Source organism: Exophiala oligosperma (genome assembly GCF_000835515.1).
Source record: "Exophiala oligosperma strain CBS 72588 unplaced genomic scaffold supercont1.9, whole genome shotgun sequence".
Classification (NCBI taxonomy): Eukaryota; Fungi; Ascomycota; class Eurotiomycetes; order Chaetothyriales; family Herpotrichiellaceae; genus Exophiala; species Exophiala oligosperma.
This window is the reverse complement of record NW_015622826.1, coordinates 1,036,844-1,062,021: the sequence shown is the minus strand read 5'-3', so window position 1 is coordinate 1,062,021 and position 25,178 is coordinate 1,036,844. Positions and strand designations below refer to the sequence as shown.

At 52.7% G+C, this 25,178-nt stretch overlaps 7 protein-coding genes across 8 annotated transcripts; 5 read left to right on the top strand and 2 right to left on the bottom strand.

Moving 5' to 3' along the window:
- Window positions 1-213: 213 nt before the first annotated feature.
- Window positions 214-2,610, top strand: PV06_08959 (T-complex protein 1, zeta subunit). The gene is made up of 2 exons (XM_016410352.1): window positions 214-298; window positions 359-2,610. The coding sequence occupies exons 1-2, from the start codon at window positions 292-294 to the stop codon at window positions 1,975-1,977; spliced, it is 1,626 nt and encodes a 541-aa protein (XP_016259374.1). The 5' UTR covers window positions 214-291; the 3' UTR covers window positions 1,978-2,610.
- On the bottom strand, window positions 2,586-4,911 carry PV06_08958. Of its 2 annotated transcripts, XM_016410350.1 has the most exons (6): window positions 4,467-4,911; window positions 4,291-4,371; window positions 4,189-4,226; window positions 4,024-4,114; window positions 3,619-3,949; window positions 2,586-3,500 (listed from the first exon to the last, which is right to left on the bottom strand). In XM_016410350.1, exons 1-6 carry the CDS (start codon window positions 4,522-4,524, stop codon window positions 2,819-2,821), a joined length of 1,281 nt encoding a protein of 426 aa, XP_016259372.1. In that variant the 5' UTR covers window positions 4,525-4,911; the 3' UTR covers window positions 2,586-2,818. The 2 variants fall into 2 exon arrangements, with proteins under 2 accessions (XP_016259372.1, XP_016259373.1); XM_016410351.1 differs by having other exon boundaries at window positions 4,291-4,911.
- Window positions 4,912-11,991: 7,080 nt separating this feature from the next.
- On the top strand, window positions 11,992-13,401 carry PV06_08957 (uncharacterized protein; the record flags this gene model as incomplete). The annotated part of the gene is made up of 6 exons (XM_016410349.1): window positions 11,992-12,002; window positions 12,055-12,157; window positions 12,211-12,381; window positions 12,642-12,766; window positions 12,821-13,318; window positions 13,374-13,401. The coding sequence occupies 6 exons, from the start codon at window positions 11,992-11,994 to the stop codon at window positions 13,399-13,401; spliced, it is 936 nt and encodes a 311-aa protein (XP_016259371.1).
- Window positions 13,402-15,038: 1,637 nt separating this feature from the next.
- Window positions 15,039-17,291, top strand: PV06_08956 (KRR1 small subunit processome component). Its single transcript, XM_016410348.1, has 3 exons — window positions 15,039-15,145; window positions 15,200-15,472; window positions 15,526-17,291. Exons 1-3 carry the CDS (start codon window positions 15,086-15,088, stop codon window positions 16,198-16,200), a joined length of 1,008 nt encoding a protein of 335 aa, XP_016259370.1. The 5' UTR covers window positions 15,039-15,085; the 3' UTR covers window positions 16,201-17,291.
- Window positions 17,292-17,651: 360 nt separating this feature from the next.
- PV06_08955 (uncharacterized protein) lies at window positions 17,652-19,477 on the top strand. Its single transcript, XM_016410347.1, has one exon. The coding sequence runs from the start codon at window positions 17,801-17,803 to the stop codon at window positions 19,262-19,264; it is 1,464 nt and encodes a 487-aa protein (XP_016259369.1). The 5' UTR covers window positions 17,652-17,800; the 3' UTR covers window positions 19,265-19,477.
- A 667-nt stretch (window positions 19,478-20,144) lies between these two features.
- Window positions 20,145-23,403, bottom strand: PV06_08954 (uncharacterized protein). Its single transcript, XM_016410346.1, has 4 exons — window positions 22,654-23,403; window positions 22,508-22,580; window positions 22,110-22,436; window positions 20,145-22,052 (listed from the first exon to the last, which is right to left on the bottom strand). Exons 1-4 carry the CDS (start codon window positions 23,131-23,133, stop codon window positions 20,944-20,946), a joined length of 1,989 nt encoding a protein of 662 aa, XP_016259368.1. The 5' UTR covers window positions 23,134-23,403; the 3' UTR covers window positions 20,145-20,943.
- A 341-nt stretch (window positions 23,404-23,744) lies between these two features.
- PV06_08953 (uncharacterized protein) lies at window positions 23,745-25,163 on the top strand. The gene has a single exon (XM_016410345.1). The coding sequence runs from the start codon at window positions 23,918-23,920 to the stop codon at window positions 24,914-24,916; it is 999 nt and encodes a 332-aa protein (XP_016259367.1). The 5' UTR covers window positions 23,745-23,917; the 3' UTR covers window positions 24,917-25,163.
- The last annotated feature ends 15 nt before the right edge of the window (window positions 25,164-25,178 follow it).

Genomic DNA, 25,178 nt, shown 5'->3' with positions numbered 1-25,178 from the left:
CATGATCGATGAGTTCTGACCAAACTCCGCTATCAAAGTCGTAGTGGTAAGCTGTCTCGGTACGATACATATTAAATAGACGTCGCATAAAGCCTGCTATAAAGCAGCATCGCCCCTAGCCCCAAAGAGGAAGTGAGAGTCAGGCGTGAATTTACATTTTCTCTTGGCATCAAATCCGCCTGCGGGATAAGTTTGTGATAGAGACTCCCAGGTACTGTATGTATTTCCCAATGACAGGCTCCAACACAACCTCAATCCAGTCTTGATCCCTCCCTCATACATTTTTCACCAATGTCTGGTATGTCTTCTCGTTCGGTACTTTTCCCATCAACTCTCTACTAACTTTTGCCGATTGCAGCCACACAACTCCTCAACCCCAAGGCCGAGAGTAGGCGCCGCGGTGAGGCCCTGCGGGTCAACATCAACGCAGGCGAAGGCCTTCAGGATGTCCTCAAGTCCAACCTGGGCCCCTCCGGGACGATCAAGATGCTCGTCGACGGCAGTGGACAGATAAAATTGACCAAAGACGGAGCGGTACTACTCAAAGAAATGTCCATCCAAAACCCCACCGCAACCCTCATCGCCCGCGCAGCCACCGCACAGGACGACATCACGGGCGACGGCACCACTTCAGTTGTCCTCATGATCGGCGAACTCTTGAAACAGGCGGACAGATACATCCAAGAGGGACTTCACCCCCGTGTATTGACGGACGGCTTCGAGCTGGCCAAGACGGAAACCCTCAAGTTCCTCGACACCTTCAAAATCACCAGACCCATCGACAGAGATCTTCTCCTCTCGATCGCACGCACGTCTCTCTCCACAAAGATCAATCGAACCCTGGCCGAACAATTAACGCCCTCGATCGTCGATGCCGTCCTGGCCATCCACCGACCGCCACAGAAACCGGACCTGCACATGATCGAAATCATGAAGCTGCAGCACAAACTCGCCTCTGACACACAACTCATCCGCGGCCTTGTCCTCGACCATGGCGCCCGGCATCCGGACATGCCCAAACGACTCGAGAACGCATACATCCTGACCCTGAACGTGTCACTGGAATATGAAAAATCCGAAATAAACTCTGGCTTTTACTACAGCTCCGCAGAGCAGCGCGACAAGCTGGTCGCATCCGAGCGAAGGTTCGTCGACGAGAAGTTGCGCAAAATCATCGCGTTGAAGAACGAAGTCTGCGGATCCGACCCAAAGAAATCCTTCGTGGTGATCAACCAAAAGGGTATCGACCCGCTGTCGTTGGATGTGCTCGTCAAGAACGGCATACTGGCCCTGCGCCGCGCCAAACGACGCAACATGGAGCGTCTACAACTCGTGTGTGGCGGACAGGCACAGAACAGCGTGGACGACCTCGACGCCAGTGTACTCGGCTGGGCCGGCCTCGTCTACGAGCACACGCTGGGCGAAGAGAAATTCACCTTTGTCGAGGAAGTCAAGGACCCCAAGTCCGTCACCCTTTTGATCAAGGGCCCCAACCAACACACCATCACGCAGATCACGGACGCGGTGCGCGACGGCCTGCGCAGCGTGTACAACACCATCGTCGACGGGTGCGTCGTCCCCGGTGCGGGATCCTTCCAGATCGCGGCCGCCGCGCACCTCAATTCCGAAGCCGTGCGGAAATCGGTCAAGGGTAAAGCGAAATGGGGCGTCGCTGCTTTCGCGGACGCTCTGCTTATTATCCCCAAGACTCTGGCGGCGAACAGCGGTCACGACATTCAAGATGCCCTGGCGGCCCTGCAGGACGAACAGAGCGAAGGCAACGTCGTGGGCTTGGACCTCGTCACCGGCGAGCCTATGGATCCCGTGCAAGAGGGCGTCTACGACAGTTTCCGGGTGTTGAGGAACAGCATCGCCAGCAGCCAGGGAATCGCGAGCAACTTGTTGTTGTGCGACGAACTCCTCAAGGCCCGACAGATGGGCAGACAAGGAGGGCCGGGAGGCATGGATCAAGAATGAGGGTGAAGCCTCGAAACCAGACCCGAGCTTGTTCCCAAGTCAGAAGACGAGAACGAAGGAGAAGAAAGGAAAAGCTCCCACATTTTGTTGGTTCTTGACGGCTCGCTCGACTTTCCATCCACTCTGACGGATCAATTGCTCGTTGCAAACATGAGCACCGGGGGCTTGGCCAGTGGTTTCAAGTCCACGTCCGACCGGGGAAAAAGCATTACCGGGAACCACACATATGATTTGACGACGAAAACTGAAAGATTCAAAAGGCCAGGGTGTGAAGGAAGGAAGAAAAGAGGAGTCTGATGATGAACCCGATGTGAGATATATGCCTGAAACGGGACAAGACCGCGAGGAACCATTTAGTGGGTTGCGGTACCTTTGTAAGAATACCCAAGATTCCCCAAACTCCAACCTCGGAAAGTGACGCATGCATTGTACTGCATCTACTGTGTTGTACGGAGTTGCCTCATCTGTGTAGAGTTAACAACGGGATATACTCGTGCGCTATGTACGGTCCCGATACTGGTGTTGGGGCAAAAGAGCAACGGCAGTCATGGTTAGCTGGTAACGTCCTCGTTGCGCCGGGGGTGTCTCAGTAGAGGAATACTCTTGGAGAGCGCCAAAATAAATAAAAAGGTTTCATCATATTCGTCATATTCTCTTTTTTTGCTTTCAAGAAGCGTGATTCACCTTCTCTTTTTGTTTCGAATTTTGTTTCTTGGTTCTTTTGTTTTCAGGGCTTTCTATTGTCGTTCAATCTCATCTGGGCTCTCACGGGCTGGCTAGGCTAACCGATCAACTCTCCACAGACCCAAAACTCATCGAATCAAGATCGATTTAAAGCAATTCAGTGCTTGTTACTCCCCCACAACCCACGAACCGTGTCGGTGATCTTCTGCTGCTGCCGCTGAATCTGGTCCTCGGTCTGACCCCGGGCGTTGCCCCTCGAGTCGACCTCCATGGCGTCCCCGTCGTCGTGCTGCTGCTGCTCGCCGCCGCCGCCGCCGCCGCCACCCCCCACGGCCTCCTCGCCGTGGATCTGCTGACCCTGGTCGTTGAGCACCTTGCTCCCGTTGACCATCTCGGCCTTGGGTTTCGGGTCGACGCTCATCGCTCCGTCCATGTGCGCCCCTCCCGCCATCAAGCCGCCGCCCTCGCGGAGCTTGTTGATGGCCCTCACCGTGTCGATGGCCTTGTGCAGCGTCCGACGCGCGTTGAAGTTCTTCTTGACCGTCGGCAGGAGGTCCTGGCCCTCGCCGGGGGCCTTCTCCGGGCTGGTCGGGTCCTCGGGTTTGATCCAGGGGTGCTGCAGGGCCTGGTGGGCCGTCATGCGCGCGCGGGGGTCGATGGTCAGGCACCGGTTGATGAAATCCCGGGCCGTCTCCGACACGTTGCGCCAGTACTCGACGGGCGTGAAGGAGTAGTCGGCGGCGAGGATGGCCTGCATCTCTTCGAGGTTGCTGTCGTGGTCAAAGGGGGTGTACCCGCACAGCAAAAAGTACGTGATGACACCTATGGCCCATATGTCGCTGTCGGTCGTTCAAATCACATGAGAAAAAGTCAGTATGCAATTTGGAAAGAAGAAATGACGACAGAAGCCTAAGGGGGGTGCATAGGTAGGTACCTAGGTAGTCGTGACAAACTTACACAGGCTTTCCGTGACCCGTCTTCTTAAAGATCTCCGGAGCCATGTATCCCGGTGTTCCACACGTGGTGGTCAAGACGTGGAATCTTTCCTCGTCCATGATCCGCGACAATCCAAAGTCGGCAATCAAAAGGTCTGCATTGTCTTCCGGCGTCCGAAACAAGAGGTTCTCGGGTTTGAGGTCTCGGTGCACGATACCGTGGTCGTGGAGGTAAGCGACTGCCGACAAGGTGGCTCGAATCAGGTCGGCGGCATCGGACTCATAGTATGAACCTTTTCTGCAGATTCGGTCGAACAATTCTCCTCCGAGGGCGAGGTCCGTCACGAGGTACACTGCGTTTGTTTTCCCAATGTCAGAACTTGTGCGCACGCACATAGTACATCAACTGGCGCGAGGGTTCTCGTACAATTGTTCATGGTTTCAAAGTAATCGACCAAGGTCAAAATGTTGCGATGTCCCACGGACACTCTTTTGAGGACGGCGATTTCGTTTCGGACCTATATTCGACGTAAATCGATCAGTCACTTGGACCTTGACAACATGGCATGTCATGGCCCAGGGGGGGACTCACCATGTGCTCACGTCCCGCCATCAGTCGCTTGTTGATGACTGTGTGTGCCTGCGATCAGCCCGGACATTCATTCTCTTCCTCCCTCAAGGGACCTTTCCCTACCTTTCGCGGCATAATACCTTCCCGTGTCGATGTGCACGCATTCTTTCACCACCGAGTATGAGCCTGCTCCTAGAGTCTTTCCTGTTGGGAAGGGTAAGCGCATGCCTCACACGTTACGGACGACCGGTTCTCGCCGCCCCGGCCCTCCGCTCGACGTGAGTTTGGAAAAGCCGCACCTGTCTTGTAACGACATGGCTGGATCTGAGGCTTCTGTGCGCCGGCCTGCGAAGCCATGACTGGGTCTGGGTGCGGGCGTTCGCAACTACGATCGAAGTACGTAGCAAATGATGAGTTACCTCCGGGGGACCGCAGCGGCGGCTCGTTCGTTCTGTTTCGAGAAGGAAATTCAAACAGGGCCGGCCTGTTGGGAGGGGTACTATGTAGATGGGTAGGGTCGTCTCACGGGTGGGAGAGGAATTGGAGATGGGAGAGACAGAGAGAGAGAGAGAGAGAGAGAGACAGGTAACAAAAAGGTTCAGGAGAAAGGGTATGAATGAATATCGAGACCGGCGATGTTTCCAAAGTAGAAAGTATTTGGGAGAGAGATTGATGTCCTGAAATAGAACAAAGGTCGTTCGTGAACCATCAGCTGGGCATGAATGAGTGTCTCGCCGTTCTGAGCCTAACGAATGGAATAAGCTGGGGGCGGCTTATGCGTACAGCAAAGCAGTTTGGAGTATTAATACTCCGTAGAAATGATTAGCTATTCAATTCGTTCATTTTACCCCTCCATTCATATCGTAGGTAATTAATCCCCCGTGGACAAGTTGGTGTTGGGCACGAACCATGGGGTGCTAAGGACATAGGACATCACTTTCCACGCTGATTCTATTCTACTCTCTTCGACTTGTCACTTCAATCAAACAAGAATCTCTGTTGAATCGCCGCCTGTCTCATAGCAATAGTCCAGGAGTCATGACCTTGAGAACAGCCAATTCAGAACATGATGAAATATATTATACTGCTATTTACTTTGTGTATGTATGTACAGCTAACGAACGTCGAGGCCAACAAAAAGCCAGATCAAAGTATTGCTAGGTAAAAAGAAAAATCATTAATCCCATATTCATCACTCTCCCTCTCTCTCATTCCTTCTCCTCATCTCTATCCAACCAAGGTCCCATGACCAGAATTGACCCTCCAATACTTGTACTTCCCGTATCAGTCGGTCGGTCACTCAGGTCGCTCAACAGGTAATGATACTGCAAGCGTTCGGCCTCGGGGCGGAGAGAGGGACTTGATTGGCGACCCCTTCGTCCTCGGCGGTCGACGACCAGAGGGTGTCCAGGTCCGGGAGGACGTTACAGCAGCGGAACTGGTTGATGGTGTGGAGGTTGCCGTTGACCGTGTCGGCGTCGTCGGGCGAGTTCATGATGTTCATCAGGGGGACGAGGACGTTGTTCCCGAACCCGGCGAAGAGGTCGTCGGCGGCCGCCTGAGCCGCCGTGCCGGGCCCGACGTCGCTCTCGCAGGCCAGGACCTGCAGTTGGTTCGGTTCGTCTTGGGCCGCGGGGAGGGCCGTCTGCAAAGCGGCCAGGAGCTGGTCGGGGTCGGAGAGTACGATGGTGCTTGAATCGAGGAACCCGTTGACGGTCACGACGTCGTTGTTCCAGGCGTTGATGGCATTGACCACGCCGACCTGACCGGGGTCCCCAGCAGGGCAACCGTTGGGTCTGTCACGTTTGGCGAAGCGGAGAGTGGTGGTGGACGACGATGATGATGGAGCTGCGGTCGAGTAACCGACGAGAGCGGCGAGGAGAGAGGCGGCGACGATGGACTTCATTATGAATTTGAATGGATCGAATGGTTTTTTTTGTCTGGTGCTGAAAATGAAGGTGTGATAACAGATCAAAAGGAAAAAGACACAAGGAAAAAAAAGGGTAATGTTCAAGTTTTGTTGTTGTTGTTTGGAAAATGAAAGATGATTCTGCTGTTCTCAAAAGGTTCGAGTCTTTTCTCACCTTTATATATCTCATGGTGTCCTCATGTACCTCACGGTGTTGTTGACGGTGGCCAGCCAACCATCCTCAGCCTCAAGGCTCGAAGTCCAATTGTCAGAAATGCCTGTCCTGTTTTTGAGTTGTTGTTCACGCTCACTTTCCGATAAGGATCAGATGGGGGAGTGTAACAAGGCTGTGTATAGTATCAACAGAGATTTGACTTTGAAAAGGATCATACTCTCTCGTTCAGACATGACTTATTGTGCCGACTGCGCGTGATGGGCTCTTCTTCCACCTAGGTAGGTACTTACATAGTACCCCCATAACATGAATGGTTGTAATCGGTAATCAACCGGTATGTACTACCTAGGTAAGCAGTGCTGAGGATGGTGAACTCGCTACCAATATGCTACTTGTAAGCAACGTATTTTTGCGTCCCAATTCACCGAACCCAATCAACCAACCCATCATTGAGGCGCAAGAATAGTCACAAAAAACGCGCCGCCACGAAATCAACAACAACTTCCCCGTGTCTGGGTAGCAAAAAGGCAAAAGCGATCGGTAGGGCTGCGAGGATTGATTGACAACAAAAGTGTAGCTAAAGTAATAGTAATCAGAATTATTTGTTAGCTGTAGGTAGACAAATTGCTACAAGTCGTCATCATCATCATCAATCAAACTGAGAGCCTCGTTTGAGCCTACATGCTGTACTCCGTAGAGATTGCAATCTTTGGCAAAGGATTTCGCGAAGTTGGAGCCCCAAGGAGAGCTGACCGTAAGCCAGGCCATTCCATACCATGTACTCCGTACTCCGTACCTAAATAAAAATACCCAGTCATGTTTCCACCGAGTTGACTAATGAAGAGTACTACTCTATGAAAACACTTCAGCCTCAATGCTTTTTAAAGATACAGAGTACGGAGTACAGAGTAATCATTTTGTCAAACCCCTTGTTCAAGAATATTTTGACCTTGTTGAGCCATATCCTTGTATCATTTATTTCATACCTTCTCGTGTCCCTGCGCTATACCTAGGTATACATATATCCTTTGCTCACCACCCATCTTCAAAGAGAGTTGTCCCCGTAGTAGAAGGATCTAATCTCACCATCTTCTTCGTCTTCTTTGTCCGTCTGTTTTTATTTTTAATTTACTAAAATGGTCATCTAGGTTGGTTTCTCGAAATAAAAGTCTTGTCGTCACACTCCAGCAGTCACGAGTCCTCCTTACATCCCACAGAGTTCTTCACAACGAAGCCCCCGAGAACCGCCCCCCCTTCCTTTCCCCCGGGGTGCCATGACAATTTTAAATGCCCATGATGAATTAAAAAAAAAGAGATCCCCGGAACCCGCTCACCGTCAGTTGTGTGCCACAAAGTGATCTGACATCAACACCCCGACAAGAACTAGAAAACTCACACCAGATGGCGACTTACGTTTTCCATTTCTCTCGATTGAAACTGAATACGGCAACCGGTCCCGCGTGTGTGTGAGAGGGGCGCATGTCCAAGTGCTATTTTGCTTTTACCGAGACGAACCACCCCCCTGTTCAGACCCCTGGTCACCGAGGGTTCGTTCCAAGCCCGCGGGCCTACATTTTGTCAAGTGCGTCAAAAAAGTCCAAGCAAAACTCGGTACAGCAATCGGTCGAGGTGGAGTGAAAAATAATGGTGCGTTCCAGCAGCCTGCTCAACGACTCGGCGTGCCGTCCTGGGGTCCCGTAATTTTTCTTCTTTTTTGTCGACGTCGCAAAAGGATGATCTGGCTAGTGAGGTCCGGCTAGAGCAAGACTTCGGATCTCGCAATAAAAATGTCCCCTAATGTTTGTCAAGGAGAACTTTGGGTCAATGTCCCAGGAGAGTCAAACGCGGTCAGACTTTTGCGACGCCACTTACGGCCCTCGAGGATCGTTTGGACCAGTTCACACGAGTCCGAGTTGCCTCCGAGTTTGCCCGGATGCCCCCGAAAAACTCAAAGGGTTGATCGTGCTTGAGTGAATCGTGCAGCACCACCAAAGTCGCTGTGCGTTGCCCCGTATGCGACCAAAGCTGGTCCAAAGTCACGCACACCGGTAGTTCGCCACCAAAAGCATCATCACCTTACCTATGATTGATCAAAGCGTGCGATGTGTCGAGTCAGAGCAACTTAAAGATCGCAAGTGTGCGAGACACAGATCCATCCTCTACAAGATCGACCGGCCGCGGTAAGTTTTTGGTCAACCAAACCCGAAATCTCGGATCATTTGACGTCAAATGATCGCTGGGTACGGAGTACCTCGTACGGAGGAGAACAAAGTCCACGAGACATTTGCAACATGAGCTTCCCTATGTAATTGACCACCTCTCGCTTGGAGATTGTGTGGATGCCCTCAAGATCGACCAACTACATCAGTAGCCCGTAAGGAGGAAGTGTATCTCGGCCCATAGCTTTGGGCCTGCCGTCCTGATATATCGCAACATTGCCTGCCTGGTTTCAGCTTTTACCAATGTGGTTTGCGTGCTGATAAATACTGTGCGTGTTATTCTCTTGCGACGGGAAAGGGCTTGTCGGGAACACAAGAAGACTGCCGCCTCTGACGCGCTGCTAGTCACCCTCTGTCCCGCGTCATGTCTTAGATGTAGTACGAGGGCGAAGGCGCCGAGCTTTCGATGGCCGCAGTTAGAGTTCCCTCGTCGCATCGGTCCTTGAAGAATGCATGGAATTGAGTTCGCGGCGTCTGCCGTACATGGGGGAATTGTATGTCCGGGAAATTTTTCTCGTCCACGATACCTTTCCGGTGGCCGAGGGAGACCCTCCGCAGCGATGGGAATTGTCCATTATGTGGAGGGCAAAGTTCAACTACGTGAGGCAGGAGTCGAAGACGGCTCGACGATATGCTTAACCACAGCTGTCAGAGGATAGCGCGTACCAGACTGTCGGTGCAAACGGCTTTTTTGGTGACGATGTCGTGCAGCTTCGTGGTGTCACCTTGCATCGAAGGGCAGGACCCAGTCTCTCCCGACAGGTTGTTTGGTTTCATGCATTGTCCTAATCAAGACATTCGATCCACGCACACGGTGAAAGGTGTGCCCTTGGAAAACGATACTTTCTAGTGAATGGCGATTCATGTTGCGAATACACTGGTGGGCAGGTTCAACGGGGTTGTAACGTGTCACAATACTACCACAGCTCTGGTCTGAGACCGCAGTGCAGTGTCATCGTTTGCACTTTTGGCGCTCCTTGCCTTGTATGGTCTGGCAGCGTGATCGCCGATGTTGTCGTTGTACATCGAAGTGGTAACGGAGAGTAGAGTATCCCATTGGCCTGGCATACAGCCGAACAGCCAAACGAGAGGCTGGGAGTAGAAAAAATGCCGCAGCCGTTGGCATGTTTCGAATCAATCTTCAGCTGAGCCGAAAGACCAACACATTATTACGGAGAACCAGGGGTCAACTCTGACCTGGTTGAGCTTAGGCCCGCGAAGAATGAAACCTGGCGGCCCAGGGGAATGGTACACCGCACATTTTGGCTGGTTCCAAGAAGCTTCTAGCCCGGTATTTAGCCTCAATACCAATGCAGCAGGGGGCCACGCGTGCATGCGGCGTGGACGTAGGGGAACACCAGCCTTCCCACGGCACGACCCGCCGCGAGAGAGCGTCGACGGGTGTGATTGTTTTTCGCTGTTCAGCAAGGCAGTCCTCGCCAACATTTCATCACCCGCTTTTGAGATATGCATCCCTGGCTCCGTGCCTTGCTCACACCTCGGAACAAGCACATGAGCTTCCCCGTTGATCGAGATTAAGCCAATTTATACGTCGGTTGGCATTGCCGCCTGAGGTTGCCTGATATGGGAATGCATGTGTTTAGCGAGCTGATGTCGGTTCAATGACCCTTCGTCTCGATTACGGCTGACCGGCGCCATAATGATAGACACTGCACTCAGCCCCAAGGCTTCTCGCTGCGGATTCTGCTCTGAGCTGTCTTACATGCCGTAAAGGCTGCTTAGCACCTAATGTGTTTGACAGCCCCCTTGAGTTCTTTGCAGAGTTGGCCCATATCACAACAAGCCCGCAAAGAAGATTATCGTCTCGGATCCATTGGATCTCGTGCAGCTACTGTGTTGGTATCCAACATCTTTTCCGACTTCGACGATAGGGAGACGTCATAGCCACGTATGGGTCGACGGTAGAGTAGTGGAACAACCTTCCAATCGCAGCTATGGGTCACTCCTTGCGGACCACCGTGTTTGTGTTTCGAAGAGCAGTATCGGTCCTCCCATAAGCAGAGTAGCACCTGTCTATTGATACTGGTCGGCAAAGTCTATTTGACGAAGGGCATTTGAAGCACTCGCCTGGTCTCTTGAGTAGTCGCTGTCTCCACCGAACCCGCTCCTGGCTGAGTCCACCTGTGCTCCAAACTTTGCATAGTATCCCAAATTCAAAGGCGAGCTTTGAGCGAACCCTAGTGATGAATGTTGTGGAGATGGGACAGAACAATGTTCAATTGACAGTAGAGGAATGGGAACACCTCGAGAAGGAGAATCGGTTTCAAGGATACCTAGAAGTTGATGATGAGATTTAGGAAGAGGTTGGAGCAAGTTCTTCGTTCGGAATATAGCTCTGCTCCATCGAGTGTAGTAGGATGGGCCTACAGTACTGACGTTGTCCCGGTCATGTGCAGCAGCTGATCTGCTCGTGTACAGTATAAGATCCTTGTTCTGGCGGGCCGTCGCTTTTTGTCCAATTTCTCACATGGAGAATGACACAAATGGAACCGAATGCAAGTCGAACCATGCGTGGACATCTCACACCCTGGTCTCTTGGTCCAAGTTAGGCTCCTTAAGGGTGTAAACTTTTCTCGAAGGAATCATGGCGGTGGTTGCTTGATCCGGACAAGGGCATGGGTCTTACCCCTAGCAGCCCAGAGAACCTCCAATCAGGCCGGCATAGAGTAGTTTGCCTTGATTGCGACGTTCACAGTTTTCTCGAAACTGAATGCTTTGCGTGCTAACAGCCAGTGGCCTTTTAGCTGAAGTTTCTTGACATTCAAGGACCTGTCAATGCCAGACCCTGAATCTCTAGTCTCTCGGTTGTTCATGGGCGTGTTCGTGGCAAGTCTTGAGCCTCCCCCCATCCTCTCCGGACAGGTTCCCAATTCTTGGATACCTGTATGAGAGCCAGTCGCCTTTCTCATGGCTTGATTCGCGCCAAGCAGCATCATTAGAGCCTGTGAGGTGGTTGCAGACTGGTCCGGTTTATCCCTGACCCGCTCTATTTGATGGACACACTATGGTCCCATACATCCGTGACCTTTGGCTTCAGCTGCAATTCTAACAGGCGCACACAGCCTGGTCTCGGCAACTAATCGCCCGCCTCTATGTAGAGCTGGAAATTCCATACTCTCTTCCATTCGTCTGCCAAAGCCCGCTTGCGATGCTCTGGGGTACTACTGCTTAGCAGAATGAACTTATTTGACCATATCCCTTTTGCCACGTTGATATAATCCTGAGCATATGGCATACTTCAATGCAGCCCGGCCCATATCGTGAAGACGTCTGCTTTTCTTTCCTACAGCGGTTGCTTTGTTGGGCTGTACTCCGCCCTGATGACGCCTCCGCCAACAGTAGGGGCTGCCCGTAAATTACTTTCACCTATGAGAGTCTCCATCGCCATCTGGCAGTCCTCCACACTTGCGAAGAAAGATAGATCCTTCATCCTGGCTTCAATAACATCGTGCAAGACTCGTTCTTGCGTGGCGTGAAAGAAGCACCGTCGATTCTCAACCATGGCTGCGAGGTCAGAAATCACGATTCTCCCTTTGACTGCTCCCTGCTTATAGAAGCCACAGTAACACAGGTGACGAAGATTTCGATCGGAAGCTTACCTATTGTGATCGAGAATATCAAGAGCACTCGCTGCGTTATGAGATCTACCAGGTCCCGATCGATTCTGTAAGCCGAGAATTCCAGACTGTGGAGGCCGAGGCAGCAACTGAGGTGCGCAGGAAGAAGAAACCAGGCTGCTCGAGCAGCATGAGATGCTCAAGTTGATCTACAGCGATTGGAACAACGGGCTGTATGCGCCAATCGTCGGAGACCCCGAAGTAATCCTTGACTGTGGGTTTGGGACCGGTACTTGGGCGTACGACATGGCAGAGTATGATCCGAACTGCATGGTAAGTCACAGTCGCTCGCCTGGTACCCAGAGTCTGAATTTTCTTTTCTCTCTTCAGGTTACCGCCATTGATATATGCCCACTCCTGGCGCCATCAGATCAGTTGGAAAACATTGATTTCCAGGTACAGAGTCTCGTAGGGACCGTCCTAGGGAGATTCGTTGGCAGACCATCCATTTGGAATGTTTGGATCGACCGGGAACGACCTATCCTGCCCCTATAGTGTCAGTGCAGAATGAGGGAGGCTAATCGATTTGGTAGATCGCTGATCTAAACCACCGTTTAGACTGCGCCGAAGCAGAGACCTTTGACCTGATACATTCCCGCTTCGTTTCCAGTGGGATTTCTGCAACACGCTGGCCCAACTACTTCCGCGACATGCATCGGTGAGAGCGTCGAAAAAGCCACATTCGAACAGTATCCCTGACTTCGGAGTATAGCCTTCTCAAGAGAGGTGGTTGGGTGCAGATAACTGAATGGGACCTTTTCTTCCGTTCGGACTCTGGCAATAGCGATGCCTTGCAAGCCCTTAATGAATGGACTAGGCTTTATACTCAAGCCTTGGGCTCATCGGCACGTCCGGAAGGCAGGAAGAGATCTCGTGTTGTTCAGGACTGTGAAGCCTGGATGCGCATGGCTGGTTTTGTCAACGTTAGCACCGACGTTCGGGATGTTCCCACGTGTGCATGGCCACAGGGTGCGCACTCTTCCTCGAAGTCTTTTTGCTTTCATCCAACTGATAAAGAACTTGGCACAACAGACGCACACAATCGAAGCATAGGCGAAGCCAACCTGACCAACATGAAAGGGCTAATACATTCGCTGGCCTTGTATCCTGTCACGAGTCGTCAGATTCGTGAAATTGAAGGTTTCCACGAGCTGATCGAAGCAGCATATGCCGAATTGAGCGATGTTGGAGCGAAACCATACATTAGACTGTACGAAATCGGAGTCTCGCCGGTCACCCTGTCCCTGCTAACTTTTGGATGCTAGTCACACAACCTTTGGAAGGAAACGGTGAACAAGTGGCAGAAAATATTGTCGACTTCCAACTTGTCTAAATGCCTGAGGTTGAAAGGTCGATCCCAGCGGCCAAGCAATCATGACGGCACGAATCTCGAGTGATGACGCTACAACACTCCAGAGTTCAAACCCTGACATTCCGTCCAGGGGTACGGGGTCTATGCTGGGGGCTGGGACAGGGATGTTCCTGCCGTGTGGAAGGCAACATTCGGTGGCTGACAACGCTTACCGGAGGTCGTAGACGTGCGGCTCGCAGTCTAGATCGACCCTCCAGGCATCGTAGGCGCGCACAAGGCGACAGCCACAGAGCAATATGCCGGCCCCCGGAATTTCGATCGTGCAGAACACAAGTAGTGACGGCGATGGGAGGCCTGGGCCCGGTCAGATGCGTCTTTCTGCACGAATTTCATCATCAGAGTAGCCGGTGACTGTGCAAGTCACTGCGTACTTGGTAGATCACGGGCCAAAACAACCACAGCTTCGCGCCGAAGGGTAGAAAAGTTTATCGTCTCTTGCGAGCAGGCAGGACAATGACAATCTGTGCTCAGGAGCCTAGATAGAGAGCGTTGAGTAATCGACTTCGACCTTAGGTTCCAATAGTTCTGTCTGTATGCACTATGCAGGGCCAATAACTCGATCGTAGACTCATTACTCAACGATTGTAATACCTGAGCTTGAGTGGCGCCTTGTGACAATTAGAAGACAAGATGAGAGGACATTCTGAGCAGGTTGTAAGTATTTGATGGGCTTCTGTCTGCTGTTAGGCTCCTTTGCCAACTTTCATCGCCATCGCGAGGGAGTGTCTGAACTTTCAAGCTTGCTCTGTATCCCTGCGATAAAGCTGTCCAAGGGTTCATGCATGGCATCATTTGGCAAAATACTTTTTTTTCCTCTCTAGGCACCAGTTACTCGTGTCAGCGGGATTCAAGGGAAATGAGTTATAGGAAATAGCAGGTGCTTGTCAACAACACTAAGCGAGGCCTCTGGCACTATTTACCGCCTCACTTTGGATCTCTTTGCTGATGACTACTGCGATGTTGCTTAATTCCATAGCCCTCTCTTGCCGCTCTACTACACAGAAGATACTATTTGTACTGTGGCACGGCTTATGGCTCGTTTGTCAATATGTCGTGAGCCCTAGGAGATCCCCCCGTACGCGTTTCGGGTAGAAAAAAAGCTTACCAACAACATTTAGGCGTGGTCTACCTACAGTGGGAGCTTCAAAAGACATTAGATATCTATATATTACCTCTCTGCTCTACAGCACGCTCTTTGTCATGTTGATCGTATAGAAGCCGTTCACGATTGGCAGCGAATGAGAGATACCCAGTGGGCTGTGTTTGAGATCTCTATATGCCGTCAGCCTGAGCGTGACTGTGAAGACTTTGGTATTCAGCTCCATCGTCTTCGACACATCTCTTGTGCTGCCATCAACTTCACCAAAGACAGAAGCACAGTATGCTAGATCCGGGGCGATAGTGGCTGGTGGAGGAAGAAGTTGAAGCTCGGACGCCGCTGAATGGAGAAACAGTGTCTCCGTCTTGGCGTTGCGTCCCCACCGCAAAAAAGTTTCTCCGCATACGTTCATTTATTTTTCATCGACGAGAACCAAGATAGGCACAGCATTGCAGAATTGTTAGTGACTGCACCCTTGCTTGTATGCCTGCGGAGCCTACGAAATAATGCCTTCGACGCACAAGAGAGACAAACCCTGGGACACAGACGACATAGACAAGTGGAAGGTCAGCATGCGACTCCCCACCCTCACATGTGCCAACACCTAACACCCCGAACAGATCGATGACTTTAAGCCAGAAGACAATGTCGGTGGTACTTTTGCAGAAGAGTCTTCCTTCGTTTGCCTTTTTCCCAAGTATCGCGAACTCTACCTAAAACAAGCCTGGCCCCTTGTCACGAAAGCACTAGAGAAAAGAGGAATTGCATGTACACTCGATTTAGTCGAAGGCAAAATGGAAGTGCGAACGACCCGGAAGACATTTGATCCTGCTGCCATACTGGACGCAAGAGACCTTATCAAGCTGCTTGCACGGAGCGTTCCAGCGCCACAGGTAACCCAATCGACCACATGTTGCCCTTGGCGTGGTTCACTAACGGTGTGCAGGCGATTAAGATTCTCCAAGACGATACCGCCTGTGACGTGATCAAGATACGGAATCTCGTGCGAAACAAGGAAAGATTTGTGAAGCGACGGCAGCGACTTCTTGGACCCAATGGTTCTACGCTCAAGGCTCTCGAACTCCTCACAAGCACTTACATCCTGGTGCAAGGCAACACGGTCAGTGCCATGGGTGGTTACAAGGGGCTCAAGGAAGTCAGAAGAGTGGCCGAAGACTGCATGAACAACATTCATCCCATATACCATGTCAAAGAACTCATGATCAAAAGGGAATTGGCCAAGGATCCCACTCTCAAAACCGAAAGCTGGGACAGGTTTCTGCCACAATTCAAGAAGAAGACGTTGAGTAGAAGACGAACGCCCTATAAGCTTACCGACAAGACAGCCAAGGTCTACACTCCCTTCCCGCCACCGCAAGAGAAGAGCAAGATCGACCTCCAGATTGAGAGTGGCGAATACTTCCTCGCAAAGCAGGCCAAGGAACGCGCGAAGGAGCAAGAGAGGAGGGAACGACAGAAGGAGAAGAATGAAGAAAAGCAACGCCAACGAGAACAGGCCTTTGTGGCTCCGAAGGAGGACCTCCCAGAGAAAGCGAAGAAGAGGAAATCGTCTGCTGATAGAGAGGTCCACAAAACGAAGAAGGCGAAAACAGCTGTATGAGCGATGCAAAAATTCACCTTTGCATCATTAAGCGCGACCACAGCGAGCAAATCCCGACCCACGTACACTTTCGACCGCTGACCGCCGGCCATGACTTGTATCTTCATTGAAGCAGAAGCACTCGGGCCAGTTCATGCTACTGTCGAGACTCGAGCGGAACGGTGAGCCTGTCAGCTGCTATGAGCTTTCAGCATCCCCATCGTCCGAATTTCTGGAAACCTGGAGTTCTCCCTGATGCATTGCGTACAGCCAGTGATCAAGAAGGGGTTTGCCTGACGAACAGAATGCGAGGCACCGCGCTCGGAGCAGAGGACGCCAAAACAAGATCCTAGTAATCAGTCGGATCTGCTCGAGTCTCGATGGAGATCCGAAACTCCAATCCGCAAACCCGTCACCGAGTATCGCACTTGTATGGCGTTGGCCCCCTTCCGCAATCCTTTTGCAAAGGTCGCCCCAGCCTGATTTACGCCTAGATCATGTTAGAACATGGATCTCCTTGGCGTATGACCCATAAAACACCCAGGTACAGGCAGTCGACTGCAGCCAGCCCTACCGTCTGCCGCTGATGGAGCTTCACCTTTTTCGGTTTGCCTCTACTTCAGGCACATCTATTCGGTCCCTGGGCGTGGTGGAGTGACGCGACAATGAAGACAAAGTGTATGTCGGACACTCAATGACAGTGTCTCCTGCGAGCAGAGAAGGTCTAGACCTGTACATGATGTCAATTGGGGAGGATCGGTATTTGCTCCGCTTACCCACGTCGGGGGAGAGACGGGGCTGACGGCGAGCAAACAAATACGATTATGCAATCCATGATACAACAAATGGACAATTCAATTAGCGACGTGCATGCCAATACGACGAGGACCAAGGTCATTCTGCAATGGGCTACTGCTTCTTCTGTTTGATTGGGTCTCTGCGGCGAAACCCCCTTGCAAAACCAAAAGCCGCACAAACTCTCGAGGAGAATAATTTCTCCGTTCCGGGCCTCCACATTGGCTTTTTCCAGCCATGTCCAGACCAAGCACACAACCCACCAGTACACCACCAATGGATCATGCTCGCTCCAATTGACTGAGCGGAGAAGCGTCTTCTCGGCGAAACGAGCCTCACTGGCTGCCCCTTATATCACTAGCATTCGAAGCGTCAAGCTTTCTCTCCATTGGCTGAAACTCCTCTTCCACGAGCCTTTTCGCTCAAACTCTTTGCATACTCAAACTTTTGAATCTCTGCTTGACATCTGTGAAATGCTCGCAACAGCTGACTTTATGACCAGGGATGAGCTTCAGCAACCCGTCGTGATAGGCTCACCCGCTTCTTGGCCCCCGGTAGATGGACTTGCTTGAGAAGATGGCGGGATCGTGTCCAACAACAAATAAGTGCCTCGTGACAAGGTCTATAAAGAGTAGCCATGGCCCTCGTCAATTGTAAGAAGGATCCCTCATCATCCTCTTCAGGTGAAACAATTCTCGAGACACCTTTCTCCACGTCGCGACGAGTATCTTCTCTGTACGAACGGAGTATATAAGCGACCGAACTTCTCAACAGGTGGAACCTTCCTCTCCGGTCTGTACGACATACGTAGACGGCAAAACCCACCATGGATCATCAGCACCACGACGACGTGATCACCGAGCGCCAGGCGTCCAACGCCGACGCCATCGCCAACCAGAAGCGTAAGAGCGTGGTGAACCAGGGCCTCACGGGCGCCTCCGCCCTCACGGTCCGACAGTCCATCTTCCCCGTGGCGCTGGTCACGCTCCTGTTCTTCCTCTGGGGGTTCGCCTACGGGCTGCTCGACGTCCTCAACGCAAAGTTCCAGACCTCGCTCAACATCACGGCGGCCAAGGCCGGGGGCCTCCAGGGGTCGTACTTCGGCGCCTACTTCATCGGGCCCCTGACGTACTCGGGCTGGATCGTCCGGCGGTTCGGCTACCGGGTCACCTTCATGACGGGCCTCTGCATCTACGGGGTCGGCGCCCTGATGTTCTGGCCGTCGGCGGTCTACAAGTCCTTCGGCGGCTTCTGCGGCAGCCTGTTCATCGTCGGCAGCGGGCTCTCGACCCTGGAGACGTCGGCCAACCCGTACATCGCGACCTGCGGGCCCCCGCGGCTCTCCGAGTTCCGCCTCGAGCTCTCCCAGTCCTTCCAGGCCGTGGGGTCGGTCGTCGCCCCCCTCCTGGCCTCCCGGGTCTTCTTCAAGGACACCCACTCCACCGACCTCTCCCACGTCCAGTGGACCTACGTCGGCATCGCCGCCTTCGTCTTCCTCCTGGCCGTCGTCTTCTTCTTCACCCCCCTCCCCGAGGTCACGGACGCGGACATGGCCCTCCAGGCGGAGCAGTGCGCCGACCTGACCGGGTACGAGGAGAAGCCGCTCCGCCGGCAGTACAAGCTGTTCTTCGGCGTCGCCGCCCAGTTCACCTACGTCGGGGCCCAGGTCGCCGTCGCCTCCCAGTTCATCAGGTACGCCCAGGAGTCGGCCGGCATCAGCGAGTCGGCCGCCTCGGACCGCTACGCCATCGGCCAGGCCCTCTTCGCCATCGGCCGCTTCGCCGCCGCCGGCCTGTTCATGTTCGTCAAGCCCCGCCTGGTGCTCCTGGTGTTCATGACCATGATCATGGTGTTCATGGCCTGCGCCATGGGCGTCCAGGGGGAAGGGGGGGTCGCCGTCCTCTCCCTGGTGCTCTTTTTCGAGTCGTGCATCTTCCCGACCATCTTCACCCTGAGCATCCGAGGTCTGGGTCGTCATACGAAGAGGGGGTCCTCCTGGATCGTGGCGGCCGTTTCGGGCGGAGCTCTTTTCCCGGCCCTGACCGGCTTGGCGGCCGACAATCTCGGCTCCTACCACCTGGCCATGTGCGTTCCGCTGTGTGGCTTCTTCGTCAGCTTCGTCTACCCCATCTACTTGAACACCCTGTGCAGGAAGGAGTTGGACGGTTTCCGTGAGACCAAGATCGGATACGTCGACGAAAGGCGCGGGACCATCATCGGTGATGTGAATGACATTCAGACCTTCGAGGCCATGGCCAAGAGACAATCGGTGAATGTGGAAAAGGTGTAGTAGGGTCTTGTCCAGAATGAATTTGTGGACTTTAGAGAATATCTGTGGCGCTCCGGGGGTGGAAGGGGTGTTTGTGGTCTGTCCCGATCAAGCTGTGACTTTGGAACTTTATCTGCCAAACGGCATTTTGCCAGAGGACTTGGAATGGATTGACAATCAATGATATGACGATACCTATGTTTTTTTAATGTTTTTTTTATGTTTTTTTTGGCGGAAAATTCGCATATAGAAGAAATTCATGACCTATCACTATATACCTGTCTGCTCAGAGTCAAGCCGATCCTACCCTGTAACATGAGCCTTGTGATCCGATGAGGTCAATACGATACTAGATATATTGATGACAGACAGGAGGAGCTATCACTTCTGCTGTACTCGGAAAATCAAATGCAATTTCGACTGGAAGATCCGTTTCCCTGGAAAGCATCGAACGGATTACGATGCTGTAGGAGCAGGGCACTATTTATCAAACCTCTGCCATATATATATAATGCCCAAGCACTTGTCACCGAGAGCAGGAAATGTATTTTGGGTCGCTTGATTCACACAAATAGCTATGAACCACTCTCATGACAGCCCTGGCCGTGTTTCCTTTGCCACAACATCGTCTGAGACGTTCCAGCATCAGACACCAACACATGAGGCTTAGGTAAACGTTTTACCTAGCAGATTGCAAAGGACCAAACGCCGTGACATTGTCGTCGTCGTCGAACCAGAGAAATGGTGCGCCCAAAGAGTGTAGAAACCCTGACGCGGATAGCATCTTGATAGCGTGAATTTTGATAGGAGTACATTACCATACGCATTCTGGTGGATCTACCAGGAGTGCTACTAACACACCTTGACGATACGGATACTCACTACGGAGTAACACGACTACTGGTACTTGGTAGCTTGCCATGGTTTCGTCATCCCATGTCCTTGGTCGTTGTATGTGTACTGTATTGCTTCTAAACCGTACATAATATATCCACCTCCGAGATACCGCTCGAAGGAAGATTCTGACCAATGAAATCTTCGTTTTGCCTCAGCGATGAAGTGTTCGTCTGTCCTTGGTGATATCGTCCCGATTGTCTATCCGTCCCATAAAGCAGTCATACAAGCCCCGAGTGACGAATGGAGATAGGCCAACAGTGGATGAGATATGGAACCAACGCACAACAGCATAGACCCAGTCCATAAGCGGCTCCCCTGCTGATCAACTGGGAGCCAAAAAGAAACCTCTAGAGGCATTTTATTGCCGGATCCGTTGCCGGACGCATTCCTGTTGGTTCGGCTCCGCGGCTTCACCGCTGCGAAGCTCTGCCAGTAAATAGGCTCCTTCTCGTCTTCGTTCCTGAAACCTGTTGGCGAAGAACAGTTGCAGGTTGAAACAAGATACTCACTGACTCGAGAGTATTGCCAGCGAGCTTGGAAGATTCGACATGATCGGAAAAGGGATGGGCAGCTGCGACAGAGACATGCGGCCATCATCCTGTAAACCGATATGCCGTCCAGACCAGAACGTCGACGCATCTCTCAGCCTCTTTGCTGGCCCTTCTTTTCACAACATATTCGAGAATTCGTTGTATCGAAGGGGTTCATCTTGCTATGTAGAGACCAGCATGCCGTCGTCCCTTTTCGTTGCTGTTGTTCCGTATTCACCTCGTCGAGAAGTAAATGGTCCAGAAAGAGTTCTCCTAAACTCCGAGACCAGACTCGTACGATAAGGTTCTCAAAATCGTCGCATCGTTACCGTCACGTTCAGTATCTCCTTCCTTTGGTTGTGTCTCCTTGGTTCTCTCCATCCCTTTCTCCTTCCCAACCACGCCAACCATCTCTGGGAGATCCCCCTGAACCGGCGCCTTTTCGAATCGATTGTTCTCTCCATTCTCTACTTGGCCTTCCTTTCTGGCTTTCTCCTCCTTTTCCCTCTTCGCGCTCCGCTCTCGCTCTAGCCTTTGCTTTCTCCACTTCGGGCCCAAAAAGTACACAACCCAAAGCATGGGGCTCGTGGCGACTAGAAACAGAGTGAGAAAGGTGAAAGTCCAACCCCTTCCCCAGGCATTGATCATCGGGATCACCGCAGCCGTCGCCCCAGCACCCAAAAGGCATCGGACGACATTGTTCGCAGCTGTTGCCGTTGCCGGACTTTTCGGGTAAAAGTCGATCAACAGAGTACTCGTCACATTGAACGCAATGCCCATGCTGAGACTCATGAAGAACAGCACGACCACCATCGCCGCCAGGGGTCCATTGATCTGCATGATCCAGCCAAACAAGCACACCAGGACCGCAGTAGAGTAGACCGCGGGCATCGCCACCTGTAGTCTCACCCTTTCAATGGGAAAATTGGACAAGTCCTGGTCACGGCCTTTCTTGATCGCGACTCCTAGTCTCCTGCACCACCGCGCGAAATTGCGATCGAGAAGTTGTCCATTTACCAAGGCTGCGCACATCGAACCCACACCCATCGGGATGTAGCACAGACCGATTTGCAAAACGCTGAAATTGTAAATCTGCTCGAACTGAGAGGGTATGGCGGCTGTGACGTCGTAGAATGCTGCAAACAGGAACGCGTTGTAAAACAGCAACAGGAAATTTTCCTTGTCGAGGATCAAGACCATCGAGCGTAATGGGTTGGGAAAGCGGAATTTCTGCCTCTGTGTCGCCATCGTCTCTGCCTCATCCGTCGTAGACATGTAATCCTCCGACCGCATATTGCGTGCTTTTCTGATGGCGAGGTAGTTCATCAGCGACATACTCCACCCCTTGGGTGGTATCGAGCCATTGCCGACTTGATTCCGTGCTAGAGATATCTCCGTTAATTTCACATAGGGCCAACAAGACCGGAAACCATGCGCACCTGTTTCGGGGAAGAAAATCCCAAAGACGATCAGGAAAGCGGCGCCCATGATTGTCAAGAACCAGAAAATTGCCCTCCAGCCCAGAAACTCCGCCAGGAGGCCACCGACGACAGGGCCTATCGCCGGTCCCAGCAGGGATCCTGCGAGGGTGAAGCCCATGTACTTCCCACGCTCGGCCGGCGTGGCGACGTCAGACACGACGGCGCTACACATTGCGATGGTCGCCCCACTGCCTGTGCTCTGTATGCACCGCAGTACGAACAGAGCCGCGTAGCTGTTCTGGAGCGCCAGAGCGATGTTCGCGACGATGTAGACGACGAAGCAGACTGGGGAGCCACGATCAGCACATGGGCAAGACTGGAGGGGCCCCACTCGGGGACGAGAAGAAGAAACTCACCGGCATACGCAGGACGCCGTCCGGCGGCGTCTGCAAAGTCCCCGACGAGCGTCGGAGCGAGGCCTTGAAATATCTGTAATAACAATCGCCCACCGATGATTAGTTGTTCAGTTCACACGAGACGGGGAGTTGGGACGGCTGCCCACCATGTACGATGTCAGAGTCAGATTGATAAGAGAGTCCGAGACATTGAGATCCCTGGCCAGCGGCACGAGGGCGGGGAAGTAGATCTGGCCCGAGACCGGTGAGAAGAAGCCGGCCCACGAGGCTATGAAGACGATGAACCTCTTCTGGTTCTTGGTGAAGACCGAGTAGACCGGTCCGGCGGCCGAGGCGTTGGTCGTCGTCCGCTGGGCGTGCATCTGCTGCCCGTCCCGTGTCGGTTCGTCCTGCTCGGTGCGGATCCTCTCCATGGCGACAGGATGCCCATCGTCGTCGGCCGTCGTCGCGGCGGGCACGTGCTCGGAGGATCCAGACGAACTGGACCGGTACGGCTGTTGTCCTCGACCGGAATCGTTGTTGACCTCGACCTCCTTGGTCGGAGAGCGTCGTCTGCCACTCAACGATTGTCGACCATCGAGACCATCTTGTTGTTCACGTTCAATCGTCGACGGCGCGCTCGACATCCGGCGCGGTCAAGCCTCTTTTCCCCGGTTCAATTTTCCGACTCCCCCGCGGTGTAAGTAAGGCGTCCAAAGAATCGATCCGCCTTGATTGCTGACTCAGGCTCGAGACATACAATCTCTTTCTCTGATACGGAGTACTGGAAAACAAGCCTCGGCTAAGAATTATCGTTGGCTTCATCCACCAGACTTTTGGACGTATTCGAAGTAACTCGTAGAACAACTCTTGGATGTTCTTTATTGTGAGTTTGAAACACGCGGGACACGATGATATCAACAATAAAAAAAAATTGCCCATCGAAAGGCGGTCGAGATTTCTCTCTCTCTATCTCTTCTCTGTCCCCCACCGATTTTCCCGGAGCATCTGCTGGTCCATTCAGCGGACGGCAGTTAGAAAATGTAGCGTCGTGCATTTTATGGCCTGTGCAACATTGTGTATTTCTTCGTACGTTGTAAAAACCACCGTCTTTGCCGGTTCATGTCGTCAAATACAGCCGTCATTACAATCCATAACAGCCTCATCTGTGCCGCAATAGCCGATCAACAACGGACTTTCTCCGCCCGGTTGAATTTCCCTTTTGACCCCAAAAAACTCCAAATCTTTGTCGACGCGACGCCGATGCAAGATACGGGGAGATTGATTTGTTGATATTACACGCGTTTGATACACCGTATTCACCTTGCATATTACCCGAGTCACCCAAGTGTCTTGGATTCGACCTACTACTTTGTTACTGTATGGGTGCATTGCGCACACACACACACCCCTCCAACCGGGACCAAATGAATGCAGAAACCTGACGTCAAAGTCCACCACAACCACAACAACACCGACGACGACGACGGCTCACCCTCACAGCAAACCCTGACCTTCCACCCGGCCTGGTCGTTCAAAGCGTCAGAGACCTGGTCACGATGGGTCAAATTGACGGCCCACGAGATACACCATGTCCTCAAACCACATGAAAAGTACGCCGAGACGACGACGACGACGATAACCGCCACATTGACGACCCCCCACCATCATCACCATGGCCATGGCCATGGCCACCACCGCCGTCGTGACGCACCCTTGTTGCTCTTCTACCTCAACCATCCCATCCAGTTCGTTCAGATCGTTGGTGTCGTGGTCGCGTTTGACGAATACTATGAGAAATTTTGGCTCTTGACCATCGACGACAGTAGCGGATCCACACTCGACGTGACTTGTCCCAAGCCAGAGAAGGAAAAGGATAAACAGAAGCAGACGGGTGGTGGTGGTGGTGGTGGTCGATCAAATGCTACAAACAAGAATGCCGTTGATGAACGAACCACCAACGACGACCGACAACGAGTCGGAGAAGCAGAAGAAGATGAGGAAGAGGTCCTCCTCCTCCACCGAACCCTCCCGCACCTGAAAATCGGCACCGTCGTGCAGGCCAAGGGGACCCTCTCGACCTTTCGGTCGTGCCGCCAACTCTCCCTCCTCCGCCTGAACGTGGTGGCCGACACGGCGCGCGAGATGGCCCTGGTCGCGTCTCGCACCTCGTTCCTGACCTCGACGCTGTCCAAGCCTTGGGACCTGTCCCCGGGCGAGTCACAGAACCTCCGGTCCGAGGCCGAGGGCGAAAGGGCCCGAGAGACCGAGCGCGCCCACCGCAGGAGGCGGAGGGAGGTCAGGGAGAGGCGGCGGGAAGAGCGCCACGCCCGGATCATCGCAAAGGCGTACGAGAGGGACGAAGGTCACAGGGCAAGGGCCGCAGACGAGGCCAGGATCGCCGGGGAGGCGGTCCTCGAGGCACTTTGAAAAGAAAAAAACACAGAATACACTCAACTCGCTTTCATGGTCGGTTTTGATCACAGGCGGCAGGCCACAATAATGGTGGACGCTGGGCGACGCACATCATCAAGCCATGATGATGGACCCCCAGGGGTTTTCCTTGAAATACAAATTATATACAGCCAATGTCATGTGTACTCCGTATAAATGCTGATAAACATCAAGTTGACTGGCACGGCACATGCCTGTACAGTGTACCACGCCTATTGATTCCTCTTCTCACCTCCAC